We start from the raw sequence: 14,801 nt of genomic DNA on the forward strand, positions 1-14,801 counted from the left end.
ACGATTTCTGCCAGAGCTATGCTGTCCGCCTTCACAGGTGCCGCGTCATCTATCCCCCAGATTCCTGATGTTGCTACATATAGCCCGCGTGATCCCACCACAATCCAGAGTAATAGCCAGCCAGCAATTCGGTGATACTGGAGCGCCTCCCGTCCTCCGATATTGAGCCAAGACTAAATCACCTAAATTCGTCATTTACTACGATGTATCATATACAAGCCTCGACATAGAGCGTACAGAGAGGAGGAAGGCATCTCTCTGTGACCTACCGCAGGAGATGTTGGAATCGATCGCAATGAATCTTGACCTTCCTGATTACTTACATTTCCGCGCGCTTTGCCGTCGGACATGGTCTTTGTTCGACTGCTCGGCTCTTATATCTATTTTGAAAAAGATTCAGACCCCTAAAAACGATGCTTCGGAAACGTAGGACGAGGATTGTCAATTCAGAACAAGTCATTACATATCGCGAGGCCACATTTTATTATACGCCTATCGCAAAAATGGCGCGACTCCGGGCCTGGATATTCTGATCCAACGTGGGGCCTCACTGAAGTATGTTCCGTGCGGCGACCTTGTTGAGAGCGCAGCTCGTTCATACAATTACAAAGTGCTTTTAAGTTGGTTGATCGATCAGAGTGCTTCTTTTCAAGAGGTTCCAGGTGGTATTGATCGGCTCTGTTGCGAAGCATACGAGGAAGGTGACTTTGAAAGGTTTCGCTGGCTATTCTCAGAAGGAGCGTCTTTAGATATTTTGGCTGGAGTGGTGTTCGATTTTTCTGGTTATCGTAGGCCAAGGACGCGTGAAGCTTGCCGTTATCATCTACTTTCGCTGAAAAGAGCCATCAGAGAAGGAGCAAAACCTAGTGGCTCCCACGAGGCCTAAACAGTAGAGCTAAGATTGTGTCGACGTAAAGGACTTAGTGACGGTTGGAGGAAGTCGATCAGCTAGATATGCAGCTTGTGGATATTTAGAGGATGAAGCTTGGAAAGAGACATATCCTAGGAGTGATGACTAGCAAAGGGGATATATGCCAGGTATCCTAAGAAGAAAGCCGGGGATACCTACGGGCGGCAGATCATCAATAAACCAGACCTAGGCGGTTCTCTGTGACTGTCAAAGATCCACTCTGGGTTCCATAGAAGTCGACGGGATTCTCATGAGACCGGTGTATTATTACTTTGCTAGAGACCGTATCATACCACGTGCATTATACAGCCTTCCTCAACTAAGTGTGGCCAGGTCAATGACGGGTGTGCGCTAAGGTATTGGCGGTGGGGCCAGAAGAGAAAGAGTGATTGAGCACTGGTCAAGGCGATTTCGAGAACCCCTGTAGCCCTTTGCAAACTGCCTATACAGAACATGCGCATAATCTACAACTTACTCTTCTTATCCCTACTCCATACCTGTACTTCAGGCAGCTCCCGATAATTTGGAGGGAAGAACCGCGGACCCAGGATCTTCTTCTGCACTTTTCCAGTTCCCGACTTGGGCAATTCACCCTCAACCACTCGCAGGATAGTTGGCATCTTGTATCCAACCAATATGTCCCGAAGATCCTCCCTGAGCTCTGAAAGAGTCAGAGTCTTGCGGGTCGTCTTATGATCCGTCTTCAGACTAATAGTGGCTGCAACGCGCTGTCCGAATTCCTCATCCTCGACTCCAACCACCATGACTTCGGAGACATAGTTCAAACTCAGAATCTCGCGCTCAATGTCAAGAGCAGAGATTTTGTAGCCACCTGACTTGATGATATCAAGTGAGGCGCGACCCAGAATAAAGTAGTATTTCCCTTCACGACGCGCAATGTCTCCCGACTTGAAGTAGCCATCCTCATCGTGCGCATCTTTCGTTGCCTTTTCATCATGAAGGTATCTAGAATGAACGGTCAGAAAAATACGGAATTCCCGAGGTAGATCATCACTCACTTAGCGAACATATTCGGACCCTTCACGAGGACTTGGCCCTCGTCATCGAGCTTGAGGGAAACGGCCCCAGAGACGATGCCGACGCTATTCAGCGGCGTGCCTTCATGGTTCAAAGGTGTCTTGATGACGGCCCCAAACTCAGTGGAACCATACCGAGTCAGAATTGGATCATTTCGAATTTGCCTCCAGAACTCAAAGACTGGTGCTGGAAGCGCAGATGTTCCGCAAAGCATAACCCTAATATTCCGCGCACCAGCGTCGTACTGCTCCCGCACCTCAGGAGCTTGATTGGCGATGTTCTCTTCGTAGTACCGCAGCATACGCATGTAGATAGTAGGAACCCCAGAGAAGAATGTAAGGCCTCCCTTCCGCCAGCGCTCCCACGTCCATGCCGTGTCGAAGCTACCGCTGCGGAACTCGATGCATGCACCGGCCGTGATGAAAGGCAAGAAAGTCAGCCCGATACCTGTGGCATGATGAACTGGAACCACGTGGAGAACGGTGTCTTTTTCCGTTATACGATAGTGGGCTGCGTCTGCCTCTGCGTTGCCGCTGACATACGTACGGCGGTGGACGGCGCCCTTAGGTGGGCCAGTCGTGCCTGAGGTGAAGATAACAACGCTCGCGCCATTCATGTCCGGGATGCGGTTAGAAGAGATGACAACCTCATATACTGGAAGAAGCGTAGGACGGAAATAGGATGCGATCGGAGAGAAGCAGGGAATATGTACTCCATTTTTCTCGCCCATGGAGCGCACCACGGACTGCCCTAGAGTCTCGCAGGTGGTGCTAGCCACTAGAGCTACGCATTTTGCCTTTAGCAAGAAGTACGAAGCTTCACTGACTGGCAATGTCGTCGCTGTTTTCGATCAGTTATAGTTTATTGCGTGGCTGAAGACACTTACCCATGGGCACCACTGCGGCGCCAACAGCTAGGATGGCAATGAAGCCAACGGTATACTCATAGCCACCTGGCGCTATCAAACCAATATACACCTCTTTGTCCTCAGCCAAATCCTGACGAACTTTTGCACTGAGTTTCTTTTCCAACTCATTGCGAACTGCCACTACATCTGAGAGCACGTGGTGGTAGGTTCTCTCGATCCCGGCGTTCAAGTCGCGGACTGCAACAAGTGGAGGTGAGCGCTGCGCGTATCGCAAGAGCTTGTGAAAAAAGGGAAGGTTGGGCAAAACATTGTCGCCCACATGTGAAGGCACGAATAGAGTGCGGTCGCCCATATTGTTGCTTTTGTCACGAAGCAATTCGAGTTTCTTTTGTCTCCTCCGCCTTAAGGATGGGTCGTTTGCCCCCCTCTACACCGGGCGAGCGCATTGGAGTATATAACGGACTCGGAATAAACCCGCTTACCACGCAGACATCCAATCATTGCCAGTTTTTGTCTATTTCATTCGGCAACTTCCCCACGATCTTCCCCGCGTGGCAGTGGGAGGCCCGCCGGCATTCGGCAGTCGGTGATTTCGGGTAGCCCACCACAATTGAGCAAGGCAGTTATAGCGAAAGCTGAAGGTTTATGAAGAAGTCACGTACGTCGAATTCGGATGATCGTCTTCTCCATTTTATTGTTATGATTTGAAGGACTGAAAGCGCCCAAAATGCCCGACTTCACTGATCGCCTCCGTCCCAGCCAGCCCGACGGGCCAACAACACTTGCTCGTGAGCGAGAGCAGTCTAGTGTTTCTGTGAATGAGCTGGCCCAACATTTACTTTCAGCCGATGGATTCCTGGAGCGACAGGCTCGAGTCTTGCCATTCTTGCTGCGAGAACCACTATTGTCCAAAGAAAAACAGCAAAACTTGTCGCGACCTGAACGCTTCAAACTAGGGCTGGCGCGAGCGAAGCTGCTCCGCCGACTGGCAGACAAACATGCCTGGAGTACTGTTGACTTTAAAATGGCCGAATACCTGGTGGATGATGTCTCGCCATATTTACTTCAGATGGAGATGTTCCTTACCACAATCCGCGAGCAGGCAAGCGAGGAGCAGCGCGCATACTGGCAGCCTCTGATTGAGTCGTGGAAGATCTACGGCGCATACGCACAAACTGAACTCGGCCATGGCAGTAATGTTCGCGGATTGGAGCTCGAGGCGCGCTGGGATAGTCGCACCAAGGAGTTCGTGCTGCACAGCCCTACTTTGACAGCCAGCAAATGGTGGAATGGAAGCTTGGGCCGCCTTGCCAACCATGCCATTGTCGTTGCTCAGCTGCTTCTCCCTGAGCCAGGCTCTCCAGACAAATATGTGTCCCATGGGCCTCACCCGTTCATTGTGCAAGTGCGAGATATGAAGACGCATCAGCCCCTGAATGGAGTGGTGATTGGGGACATTGGGCCGAAATATGGATATATCACCATGGATAACGCGTATATGCTATTCGAGAACTTCCGGTTTGTTTTCGAGGCCTTCGCCGAACAAAGAAACTTTGCTAATATCATGCTGTTAGAATCCCTCATTCTGCGATGTTATCCCGCTATTCCAGTGTCAACCCTGACACCGGTATCTACACAAAGCCAGAACAGCCTGCATTGGTATATGGATCCTTGACTTACGTGCGCGCAAACATCGTTCACCACGCAAGACTCGTCCTCGCGCGCGCAGTGACCGTTGCAGTGCGCTACACTGCAATCCGCCGACAGTTCCAAGACCGTGACGGAGACAAGAAGGGACCGGAAATGGCGGTCCTTGATTATCCCACTGTTCAAATCCGCATCGTGCCTCTGCTAGCTACTACCTTTGCTCTGCACTACACTGGCCTGGCAATGCGGACAGTATATGAGAACACGCGAAGCGAGGTTGAGCAAGGCAATTTCCGGACACTGGCCCATATGCACAGCATGTCTTCTGGACTGAAGAGTCTTTGCACAATGCTTGCAGCAGATGGAATCGAGACTTGTCGGCGTGCATTGGGCGGACACGGCTTTGGTGGTGGAAGCGGTCTTATCCAACTCAATAATGACTACCTATCTAAGCCCACGGTGGAGGGTGATAACTGGATGATCACGCAACAGGTGGCTGCATATCTGATCAAGAAGATGACTTCCGCAGCGGAGTCGCCGAATAACGCTGCTGCTGACGAAACAGATGCGCGGTTCAAGGAATTTATTCGAGCGAGAAGCAGTGCGAACCCATGTCCGGCTCAATATAATGTTCTGGAGAATGATCAAGATATTGTCAAGAGCTTTGAGTGCCGTGCCACTGCTTTGGTATGTCTACAATGTTTCCAGTCGAGAATGAGGAACCCCTGCTAACGGGAAACAGGCATATGACGCATATGAGCAGCGAGTCCTAAAGAAGAAGAACTGGAATGAACTGCTAATCCAACTGCACAAGTTGAGTCGAGGTAAGATTTGAAATACACTGCAGGATACCTGAACTATATTGCTCACACAAACAGCACAATCCCAATCGATCTTGGTCTCCACGTTCTTTGAAACCCTCTCCACCGACAAGACTCTCTCCAGTTCCACCAAGACCGTGATCTGGGATCTGTACCGGCTATTTGCCCTGTACACAATGGAAAATGAGGGCTTTGAATGTAAGCAAGAACCAAGTGTCCATCGTCCTTGTTGCACTTGGCTAACGATAGCTCGTAAAGTCTTCCGCTGCAATGCTGTCTCACAAGCCGATCTCAGCCGCCTCCCAGCCCGCATCCAAGACTTGATGGCGCGTATTCGGCCTCACGCCGTGAACCTGGTTGATTCCTGGAAGATCCCCGACTATCTACTGGACAGGTAATACCCCTCTCACATAGAATGAGCAACACATGATGAACAGAAAACTAATGTGTGGAATCATCGGAACAGCGCACTTGGTCGATATGATGGCCGCGTTTATGAGGATCTATATAACCGGGCCCATCGACTGAATCCATTGAACAAAATTACGTTCAACCCGAATTACTGGGAAGAGGAGATTGTCAAGGGAAGCGGGGATAATGGGTCGACTATACTGTCGAAGCTGTGAAAGATATTCCCAGATGTATGTAGGGGATATCTAGGTAGTTGCTACATCCAAATATGCAAGTCAAAATTATGCTATATTAAGTATGTAACATGGTTGAACCAGGATGGCGCGCCAAAGCCATGGCCGAACAACTAACGACTGCAGGAGTGCCCGTATGTCTTACGCCACCTGGAAAATCCAAGAAGAAATGAAAATAGCCAGAAGAGGCAAATGAATCTAGAAATTGCTGAACTGGTAGACAGCCCAGTTCACAACAGGCGGATCGGCCGGGCCAACAATCTGGTAGGCGTCGCGGCCCCACTGTGGCTGGTTGATGGCATCGATCCAGTCCTCGGTCTCGATAACGACGCAGCCGTACTGCTCCACGTACTCGGCGCCGGGGCTGCCGTCCTGCTTCTGGTTGCGTTCCTGCTGCGACTTCTTGGTCTTGATGGAGCCGTTCTGGTTGTTGCAGGTGTAGATCTGCAGCGCAGCCTGGTTGGTGATGACGTCGAGGCTGATTCCGGTGGTATCGGAAGCCAAGGTGATGGAGCTGACCATCGAGTCCGGGGCGGAGTATCCGGGGTCGCGGTCGGTGATCCAGCAGGTGTCGTAGCCAGTGCAGCCAGTACCGCACAGATTTTCAGTCTTCTCAATGTCCTTGCCAATCAACTTGGGCTTGGTGAAGTCCAATGCACCGCCGTAGGTGTTGCTGACTTCATAGATCTCGCCAGTGGGGACCTCGATGCCGTCTCCACCGATGTACCGTGTGGACAGAGGCATTTGGATAGTGGTGTCCTTCAGGACATTTTTGTTCTTGAAGGCATTCAGATTCCAATAGAGATGGTTGGCGAGCATGATCGGAGTCTTCTTGGTCAAAGCCTCGGAAACAATTCTCGATGTCAGCTGCGGCAGACCCTTGGGATTCTCTGCAGTGACCTCGTTGCCGACAGTGAAAGTAACAGTCGTAATGACATCCCCTGGGAAGTTCTGGAAGCCCTCATCAAGCAGAGAGAAAGTGATAGAGGAGTCCGTGTGCGGCCCAACCGTCCAATTGCGCGCGTCGTAGCCCACGAAGCCACCGTGGAGGGTGTCCTCGCCGTCGTGCTCATTCTCGGGGATGTGGTAGGTGTTGCCGTCGATCGTGAACGTGCCGTTCTTGATGCGGTTGGCATAGCGACCCACCGTTGCGCCAAAGTAGGTGTGGTTGGTCTCTGTGTCATGCAGGTACTCAATGGGATCATCATAGCCCGTGAGGACATCCTGGACATGGCCGTGGCGGTCATTGACCAGCACGGAGGTCAGACGCGCCCCGTAGGGAATTGCCTTGACGGTAATGCCTTCTGCGGAGATGGTGTAGCTCGTGAAGTGGCCATCCTCCGAGCTGTCGGACGACGACGACGCGGGGGCAGCCTGCGTCAGGAGAGGCAGCCCGGTGAGGGCAGCCGTGATGTAAGGTTTGAGATGCATCCTGAGGCCTAGGAGAGCAGTGATGGAGAGGAACACGACACAGAAGACAGACAGGAGACGAGGAGTGAGGCGGGCAGGACACAGCAGCAAGCAACGGAAACAGCCGAGCCGGGGAGCAGCATTCATTTTATGCGAGCAAGAGCACCATTCCAAACAACAAATCAATAAGGATCAATGCCTCAATGGGCCGACGCTAGGGGGCGGGGTCAGGGACGGAAACCGGGGTACAGTCCCTGGGCTGGATAGATCGAAAGGATTACCCGAAAACGATGATGTGACCGTCGGGCGAACCAACCAGTCACTGCGCGTCAATGTGGGCGCAGGATGGGAGCGGCAACGATCTGAGCCCTGACTGCGGGGGCCGTAGACCCAAACAAGCACCGGCGCTGACCAGGGTCCGCTGCCACTAACAGTCCGGACTAATGCTACCTCAATTAAACCGAGTCAGCTCACAAATGAAAAACTCCGGTGGAGGTGGAATGTGCTAAGAACGCAGGGGGGAAAGAGTCTCGCCGATCTGGAGGCCGCCTCATTGGGGACAAATGCTTGTCTGCTGCTCTAACATGCTACAGGGACCTGACTGGTGCAAAATATTCCCAGTCTCTCGCTAACTGCTCCTGCGCTAGGTGGATTCTGGCCTCCTCCGCGTCCTCAAAGTGTCTGTGAGCCGACACTGGCCCGAAGTAGGGGGAATCCACCTCGCACTTCGCGTAGCTGTCGGGCAATAAGCCCTCATACAAGAACGCTCGTACATGTTTCGCAATGCAGACCGACGGTACTGCAACAGAGCAATGCCCGTACCCTTGGACCTCGACGACCTGCGATCCCTCAAATGCCTCGTTCGCCGAGCGGGCAGCTATCAGCGGGCACACAGGGTCATAAGTTGTCGAGAGAATTAGCAGCGGATGCGCCGTCTTGATCCCTTTGCGAGGCACATAAGAATGTGTCTTTGGCACTACCCACTGCTGCCGCATGTAATGCGTTTTGCTCTGCCCAGAGCTGAAGAGACTATGATTGAACAAAGGCGCGATCTTGTCCAGAAACGCTTGTCTATCCTGAGGCCAATGCTCCGGGCCACTAATCCCGTCGTTCAAAGTGATAAACTCGTTAGCTTCATGGCGCCAGTCTCGGACCTCTTCAATACCATATGCGAGAAAGGCATCCGTCGCGTTTCCTAAAATGAGTTTATATATATTGTGCGCCAGCGCAGTCCACAAGGGAGGTTTGTTCAGGGCTTCGAAAAACCGATTGTACCATTCCTTCTCGTAGTCCAGCAAGCCGTAAACGGAGTTGTTGATGTATACACTGATGGGCTGTTCTCGAAGCGTGTCCATGTATGAGAGCACCGTGTCACGTAATTCCTCGGTGGGTGTGGCCAGCGAGGCCAGAGGGCAGTTGTCCACTCCGCCCTTGATACACTCATCAAAGAAGCCGTAGAGCACCGTGTCCGCGTCGACCAGCGACTGTGCTTCGAAAAGACCTTCGTACCGTTCGAATTGATTCACAACCCCGTCAATGATGACGCGTGTCGACCGTTCGGGGAACAGTCCTGCATAGGTTTGGCCAAGCAGAGTGCCATAACTGAATCCCAAGTAGATCATGTCTTCCTGACCCAGTGCATCAAGAATACTGTTCATGTCGGCGGCTGTCTGGGGGGTGTTGAGATACTTGCCATACTCGCCCATTGTGTCATGGCATGCTCTGGCAAAGTTCTGCGCCCACGCGTAAACCTCGGGGCTATCACCCAATACATCTAGAGATCGAACGCGAGACAATTCTTGTCGGGTCTTGTCGTCGGGGTAGCAAGACGCTACTGGCGTCGAGCTATTAACCCTGCGAGGGTCGAACGAGAGCAGGTGGAAACCTTCGCCGACTAAAGCCTTCAGCTACTCGCCTCGGCGATAGAGCAAGTCGAAGCCGCCCCCTCCAGGGCCGCCGGGGTTTAGAAGGAGATTTTGGGTTGCGTTGTTGCCGCGCATGCGAACAAGTGGGATGGTAAAGGTTTTGCTTCCAGAGTTTTCCAGATCGAATTGGTCTATCGGAACATTGATGCTGCTACATTCGAGGGGACTGCCCTGGATGTCCCCACAGGGCTCCCATTTAATATGCTCTCCATTGTATTCGAGGAACCTTAATCCATTGCCTGATGGCACAGTGCTTAAGCGGCCATGGAAAAGAATCCAAAGGCACAATAAGAGAGATGGAATAATGACCTGGGGTTTGGGACGCAAAGCCCGTCTTTGCTGATTATTCCAGGCCAATCCTCCCAGGGGATGCTTCTCACCCATGACGTGTTGGCGGATGGGGTAATCAATGAACGGAGAATAATAATGTGTGGAGATACGTCCCCTCAAACGATCCGGGTCTGTTTAGCCCGATAGACCGGGGTTGCATTGCTAGTAGTAAATGCGCCGGACCTCGCCAAGATAAATGGCGCTATCGGGGTTCGGAATTGCTGCAGTTGACCCAAATTGGGTTCCGACACTAGTAGTACTCTTTTGGCTAATTAATCACTTTTCTCCGTAAGAATGAAGGACTACCGCTAGACCCGGAGGGAACGGACTTGACAGGGTTTGGAGTTCGCATAGATGAATGATTATGTTGGTGACATCAACTCTCCTTGTCGCCCGCATCAAGCGAGCCTTTCGAGGTTCAGAACTGTTGGTATAGTCTCATTCGCTAGTTATTCATGTTGGACGGCTCAATCATGGGCCAGAGGTGAATAATCATCTCGTTCGTTCATCATCATCATTATTATTATTATTGTTCTGTGTAATACACTTCTCGATGAGGAAGGGCATTACCTAAGCTACCACCACACGCGCCCTCTGTATCGGGAGACTTGTTTATCCCCGCGCTCTGTTCTCCGGATGTTTGACATCATCATTTACTATTTGATGAGAGAACCTCCTCTCTAGTCCTGCCTGTCTATCTGTCTGTCTGTTTGATTCCCCTGCCGCATTCCACAGGCGCTCGCTCCGCCCCCTGGCGGTACGCGTGCCTGGATTCCCTCCCCAAGGCCCACCATGTCGACCTCGTCGCGCAGTCGCAGCTCCTCCCCCGATATCCTGGGTCCACCAGGCGACGCTGAATACCTAATTTCATCACCAGTCAAGCCTTTCGCCGGTCGTCAGAGCTGGCTATCTCCTGCGGACACGAAACGCCAAAACACTCCGGCCAAGCGACGGCGCATCAACCTCAGCCCCGAGAGAAGTGCGCATTCAATCCGGTTCGATGATGTCCTGCTTCCTGGCTCGCCAACCATGAAGCTCGATGGGCGCCAGCGTTCGCTTTCGCCAGTGAAAGACCTCTCGGAGGGGAATGTGAGCCCGTGGCGCATTCGAGTCACGCTGGAGGCAACACAGGATGAAGAAAATCAGGTTAGCCCGCGGAAGCGCCAGCGCTCCACAACAGTCACAACAAAGGTTCCGCTCAAGGATGAAAGGAGTCCTCTGGCAGAGAAAACACCGCGACGCCGCGGTCGCCCACGGAAATCCGACGTGCAGACGCTCAACGGGTCACCGTATCCACGAAGCCCTGGGAACACTCCCGCGCGCCCGGCTGGAACTGGAACTCCACAGAAAAAAAGGGGTCGACCGCGCAAAGGCACTCCGAAACCAACCGCTCAAGAACCGCCGAAGCCGGATAACCCACCAACACCGTCTATTGTCCCTGACCAGCCGGGGAGTCCAATGGATATCGCCCTCGATGACGATATTGAACCACCTCGTGATTGGACTCCAATGAATCTCGAAGCCGACAGGACCTTTGAGACCGACTCACTTGGGGCCGATGACTTGCCTGTCGCAGACTTCAGTGAACATCCTCTATACACTGGTCAATTTGATGTGGACGTCCGGGATACCAGCACGGGCCACGATTACGGTCGAGCAACCTACGACACGCCAGTAGTCGGAGAAACAGACTACCAATTTGACGTGAACGATGACGAGAACATACATTCAACGCCCTCAAAAATGCCTTCACCGAGTCGAGACCTATCAATCTTATCACCAAAAATTACGCAGCAGGCGAACAGCGACCCTGCCTCACAGCCCACATATCCAACCCCCACCTCTTCAGTTGAAGAGGACAATCAGACCGAAGAAGACATTGGGGAAGAGACAAAGAGCCCCCGTGTGGGACAGGATCGAACAGCCGACCCGACAAGCCAACATCGCGAGTTTGATTCGATCATGGAGGGCGAAGGATTCAGCATGGTCTCCCTGGACACACTTCCTTCGGCCAAGCAACGTGAACTGGCTTCCAGCTCCAGACTGTCTTCAAGCGGAGCTCTGAGGCCTTTTTGGAGCGCGAGAAGGGTGGCCCTGCGGATCGCTTGAAACGAAAGTTGCCCGGCAGTATCGATGAGCTTCGAGGTGAACGCCGAGCCTCGAAATCGCGAAGCCCACAGGCCCAAGGCTCCTCTCCTAGATCGCGCATCCGGTCTCGAATCGATGCAATGTCGGAGCGTTCTCCTATCAATGCTGGCAGGAGCCCTGCTGGAAGGAAACCCATTGGGAGAAGCCCCGTTACGAATGATGTTCGGTATTCAGAGCTTTCTCGGTCTCTTCTCGCTGAAAAAATTCCGAATGTCCCGAAGAAAAGGCCTCTGACGAGCTTGGCTCGGCTTGTTCGCGTTGGGATGGCGCTAATGGGACCATTCAGGTCACAGGACGGCGAGCGATCTGATTTCCGGAACGCAGCCCGCAAAAGCCGCCTGGAAGACGTGTTCAGCACATTCAGTCCTGATACCCAACGAGAATTGCGAGCTGCCTTGGGGATCGGACAAGAACTTGCGAGGAGACAGTCGGAACTCGAGGAAAAACGAGCCACTGAATCTATCTCGGATGTGGAGGATTCTGTTGAAGAAGATATCGAGGAGGATCAGGATGAAGAGTTGTATGATGTTGAGGAACTCGACGAGGTAGAAGTTATCCCACAGGCCCCGCAGTCGGAGCAGAGGGACCGTACGCACATGCACTCGATAACTGCACAGCGGGAGGCTGAATGGCAACGTGAACGAGAAGCCGTTAGCCGCCAGGCCCAAACAACAAGCGGAGGGTCAATGATCTATATCGACAGTGATGAACGCGGTTCACCGGCCAACGAGGACGAGGCTAGGGATGCATACGATGGCAATTTTCAGACAGATTTCGACCAGGAGGAGGAGATGGACGAGGTCGTCGAGCCCGAAATTGTTCCTGAGCCACGATCGAATGAGAACCAAGAGCCTGACATGGAGCCTGAAATCTTCGACGACGACTTTGATGATATCTGGCAGCAAGAGGCTCGCGATAATAGCCAGGTGTCCCATCAATCAGAAGACCGACATCTTCAGCCCCTCGAGAGTGATCCTGTCAGCCCTTGGCGAAGGATTGCTACAAGTATCAGTGGTGGGAGCTCATCCCCATCTCAATGGAATCTCGAACAAAGCACCACGCCGTACCTTGGTCGGTCTCATATTCACAAGCTACGCGAGGAGGAAGTTGATCTCTCAGCCCTACTTGCAGAAGAGGATACACCAAATCGAGCTCGTTACTACAATGGGAGCAGTACACCCCGCAGCGCTACGAGCCACCGTACCTTGATGCAACCGTCGCCAGTGAACGGGTCTGCTGTGCCAGGGAGCTCGCAGCGTTTGACTGCGCGATATGATCGTCTACAGCCTCTTTCTCAGTCTAGTCCAGTCAGCTCCTCAGAGAAAGACGACATTGATTTCCAGGCGACACAACACCGAAGCCCGCCACTGGAGGATCAAGAAGATGAAAATGAATCCGACAGTAGCGCCTCTGACGCCGCCCCTCCTACCAATCCGGGATCTGTCCACGGGGACCTTGCAACCACTCCAGAACCTGAGCAACCGGCCAGCGGCCAAACTCCAGCATCCTCTTGGTTTCAGAGAATCACCAATCTTACACCAAGGTGGTTGAGAGCACCTGCGCGAAGCCGAAATGAGAGCATAAGCTCTGTATCTGAAGACGAGGATGAGGAGGATGAGGAACTGAGCGACGAGGAGCGGGATGTTATTGAACCAGCCGAAGGAACTGTTGAACATCTTCGTTCCCGGCCGATTTCAATCTCTTCAGATGAATCATCCTCGGAATCGCCGCATCCACCATCTCGCTTTGAGCAACAGAATCGTGGACCTGAAGTAGAAGAGGCAATATATGACGAACGCAGTGAACCTGAACAAGCCGAGGAATATGGTGACGAAAATGACATTGGTGAAGAAGACGCAGCATCCAGCAAACTTGGTCATTTCTCTGATGTCCACTACAACGCCCTTCGGCGTGTGTATCGAACGGCAAAGCGGTTCCCGGAACGATTCCAGTACTATGATGCCCCGGGACGTGCTCGTATCATCGGTGACTGGATCTGGACATCCGATGGACATCATGGGGTGCCCATCACGCAGCTGCAGTTTGCCATTATAGACCGCTTTACCCAGGGACTTTCCAGAGCCGATGTCCAATCCGGTGGCGACGGGCATGTTTACTGGACAGAAGCCGACCTGCATCGAAGACTGATCAGCATCATCATTGGTGAACAAATCCGAGAGGAGAAAAAGGCAAAGGCACTCAGAGGCGCTTCTGTGGATACGTGGCGATGACCACTCTCCCGTTTCTGTTCATGGCATATGCTTGGGCCCATGGAAATTCCTAGCCTTATGTTGGTGACTTTTTTTTTGGAATGCGGTTTTATTTCGTTATGATTCCCTCACGGCTTTGACTTGGATATCAGGCGTGTTTTTGGTGTTGGTGGTTGGTTATTTATATTGTTTAGCGTCATTGTTCAGCTGCCTCTTGTACGACGTGTTGTACATGGCAGTTTCTCTTTTTTGATTCATACCATTTTACCTGATACCTCGTTGGGTCAGGCAGTATTTTGGGCCTCACTGCACGCACCCGTAAGACTTGGATATTTGCTCAGCGTATGATAATATGTGGTCCAAAATGACCTGGTTCTGCATTGAGATTTCTTGTTTCCCCGAAGCTTTTCGGGGCGGACAGTATACGCCTTGACCAAACAACTCCAGTTCCTTTCATCACTCTTTAAGCCAACTGTTGGTCTGTGAACTGCAAGACCTGGTGGAGCCGTGGGTCTCGAGAAAATATCCGGCACTCGGCCCAAGCCCGTCTGACCACTTTTCTCTTGAGTTAGTAGGGGTATCTTAATTGGATGCATTCTCGCAGTCTCGACCGACATTGCAGCCAGCATCCCTGCAAACCCAGCCATAGGCTCTGACTCCTCGTTATTCTCGCGCGGTCAGCCAAGCAAAAGATGTGGACTCCATCTAGACGATGCATGTCGGGTCTACAACCCCCACTCTTGCGCAAGTTCATGGATGCTCGATTTTGTCGTTGTCACCCTAGGTTGACATGCAAGGACTGCCCTTGTGGCAACCAACCCGGGATTTAAAAGCTGCCAAAGGCACTACA

The 14,801-nt window shown here is 52.3% G+C and overlaps 5 protein-coding genes across 5 annotated transcripts; 2 read left to right on the top strand and 3 right to left on the bottom strand.

The window, feature by feature from the left end:
• Positions 1-1,374: 1,374 nt before the first annotated feature.
• N7510_002025 (uncharacterized protein) lies at positions 1,375-3,168 on the bottom strand (the record flags this gene model as incomplete). The annotated part of the gene is made up of 3 exons (XM_056973952.1): positions 1,375-1,876; positions 1,930-2,788; positions 2,835-3,168. The coding sequence occupies 3 exons, from the start codon at positions 3,166-3,168 to the stop codon at positions 1,375-1,377; spliced, it is 1,695 nt and encodes a 564-aa protein (XP_056839069.1).
• A 375-nt stretch (positions 3,169-3,543) lies between these two features.
• N7510_002026 (uncharacterized protein) lies at positions 3,544-5,195 on the top strand (the record flags this gene model as incomplete). The annotated part of the gene is made up of 2 exons (XM_056973953.1): positions 3,544-4,334; positions 4,391-5,195. The coding sequence occupies 2 exons, from the start codon at positions 3,544-3,546 to the stop codon at positions 5,193-5,195; spliced, it is 1,596 nt and encodes a 531-aa protein (XP_056839070.1).
• A 931-nt stretch (positions 5,196-6,126) lies between these two features.
• Positions 6,127-7,359, bottom strand: N7510_002027 (aldose epimerase family protein; the record flags this gene model as incomplete). Its single annotated transcript, XM_056973954.1, has 1 exon — positions 6,127-7,359. The coding sequence occupies one exon, from the start codon at positions 7,357-7,359 to the stop codon at positions 6,127-6,129; it is 1,233 nt and encodes a 410-aa protein (XP_056839071.1).
• Positions 7,360-7,925: 566 nt separating this feature from the next.
• N7510_002028 (alpha/beta hydrolase) lies at positions 7,926-9,338 on the bottom strand (the record flags this gene model as incomplete). Its single annotated transcript, XM_056973955.1, has 2 exons — positions 7,926-9,192; positions 9,250-9,338. The coding sequence occupies 2 exons, from the start codon at positions 9,336-9,338 to the stop codon at positions 7,926-7,928; spliced, it is 1,356 nt and encodes a 451-aa protein (XP_056839072.1).
• A 1,047-nt stretch (positions 9,339-10,385) lies between these two features.
• Positions 10,386-13,972, top strand: N7510_002029 (putative AT DNA binding protein; the record flags this gene model as incomplete). Its single annotated transcript, XM_056973956.1, is given in 2 exon segments — positions 10,386-11,638; positions 11,653-13,972. The coding sequence occupies 2 exon segments, from the start codon at positions 10,386-10,388 to the stop codon at positions 13,970-13,972; spliced, it is 3,573 nt and encodes a 1,190-aa protein (XP_056839073.1).
• Between the last annotated feature and the right edge of the window lie 829 nt (positions 13,973-14,801).

The sequence above is a fragment of the Penicillium lagena genome, assembly GCF_028827675.1.
Source record: "Penicillium lagena strain IBT 129212 chromosome Unknown utg000001l_segment0_segment0, whole genome shotgun sequence".
Classification (NCBI taxonomy): domain Eukaryota; kingdom Fungi; phylum Ascomycota; class Eurotiomycetes; order Eurotiales; family Aspergillaceae; genus Penicillium; species Penicillium lagena.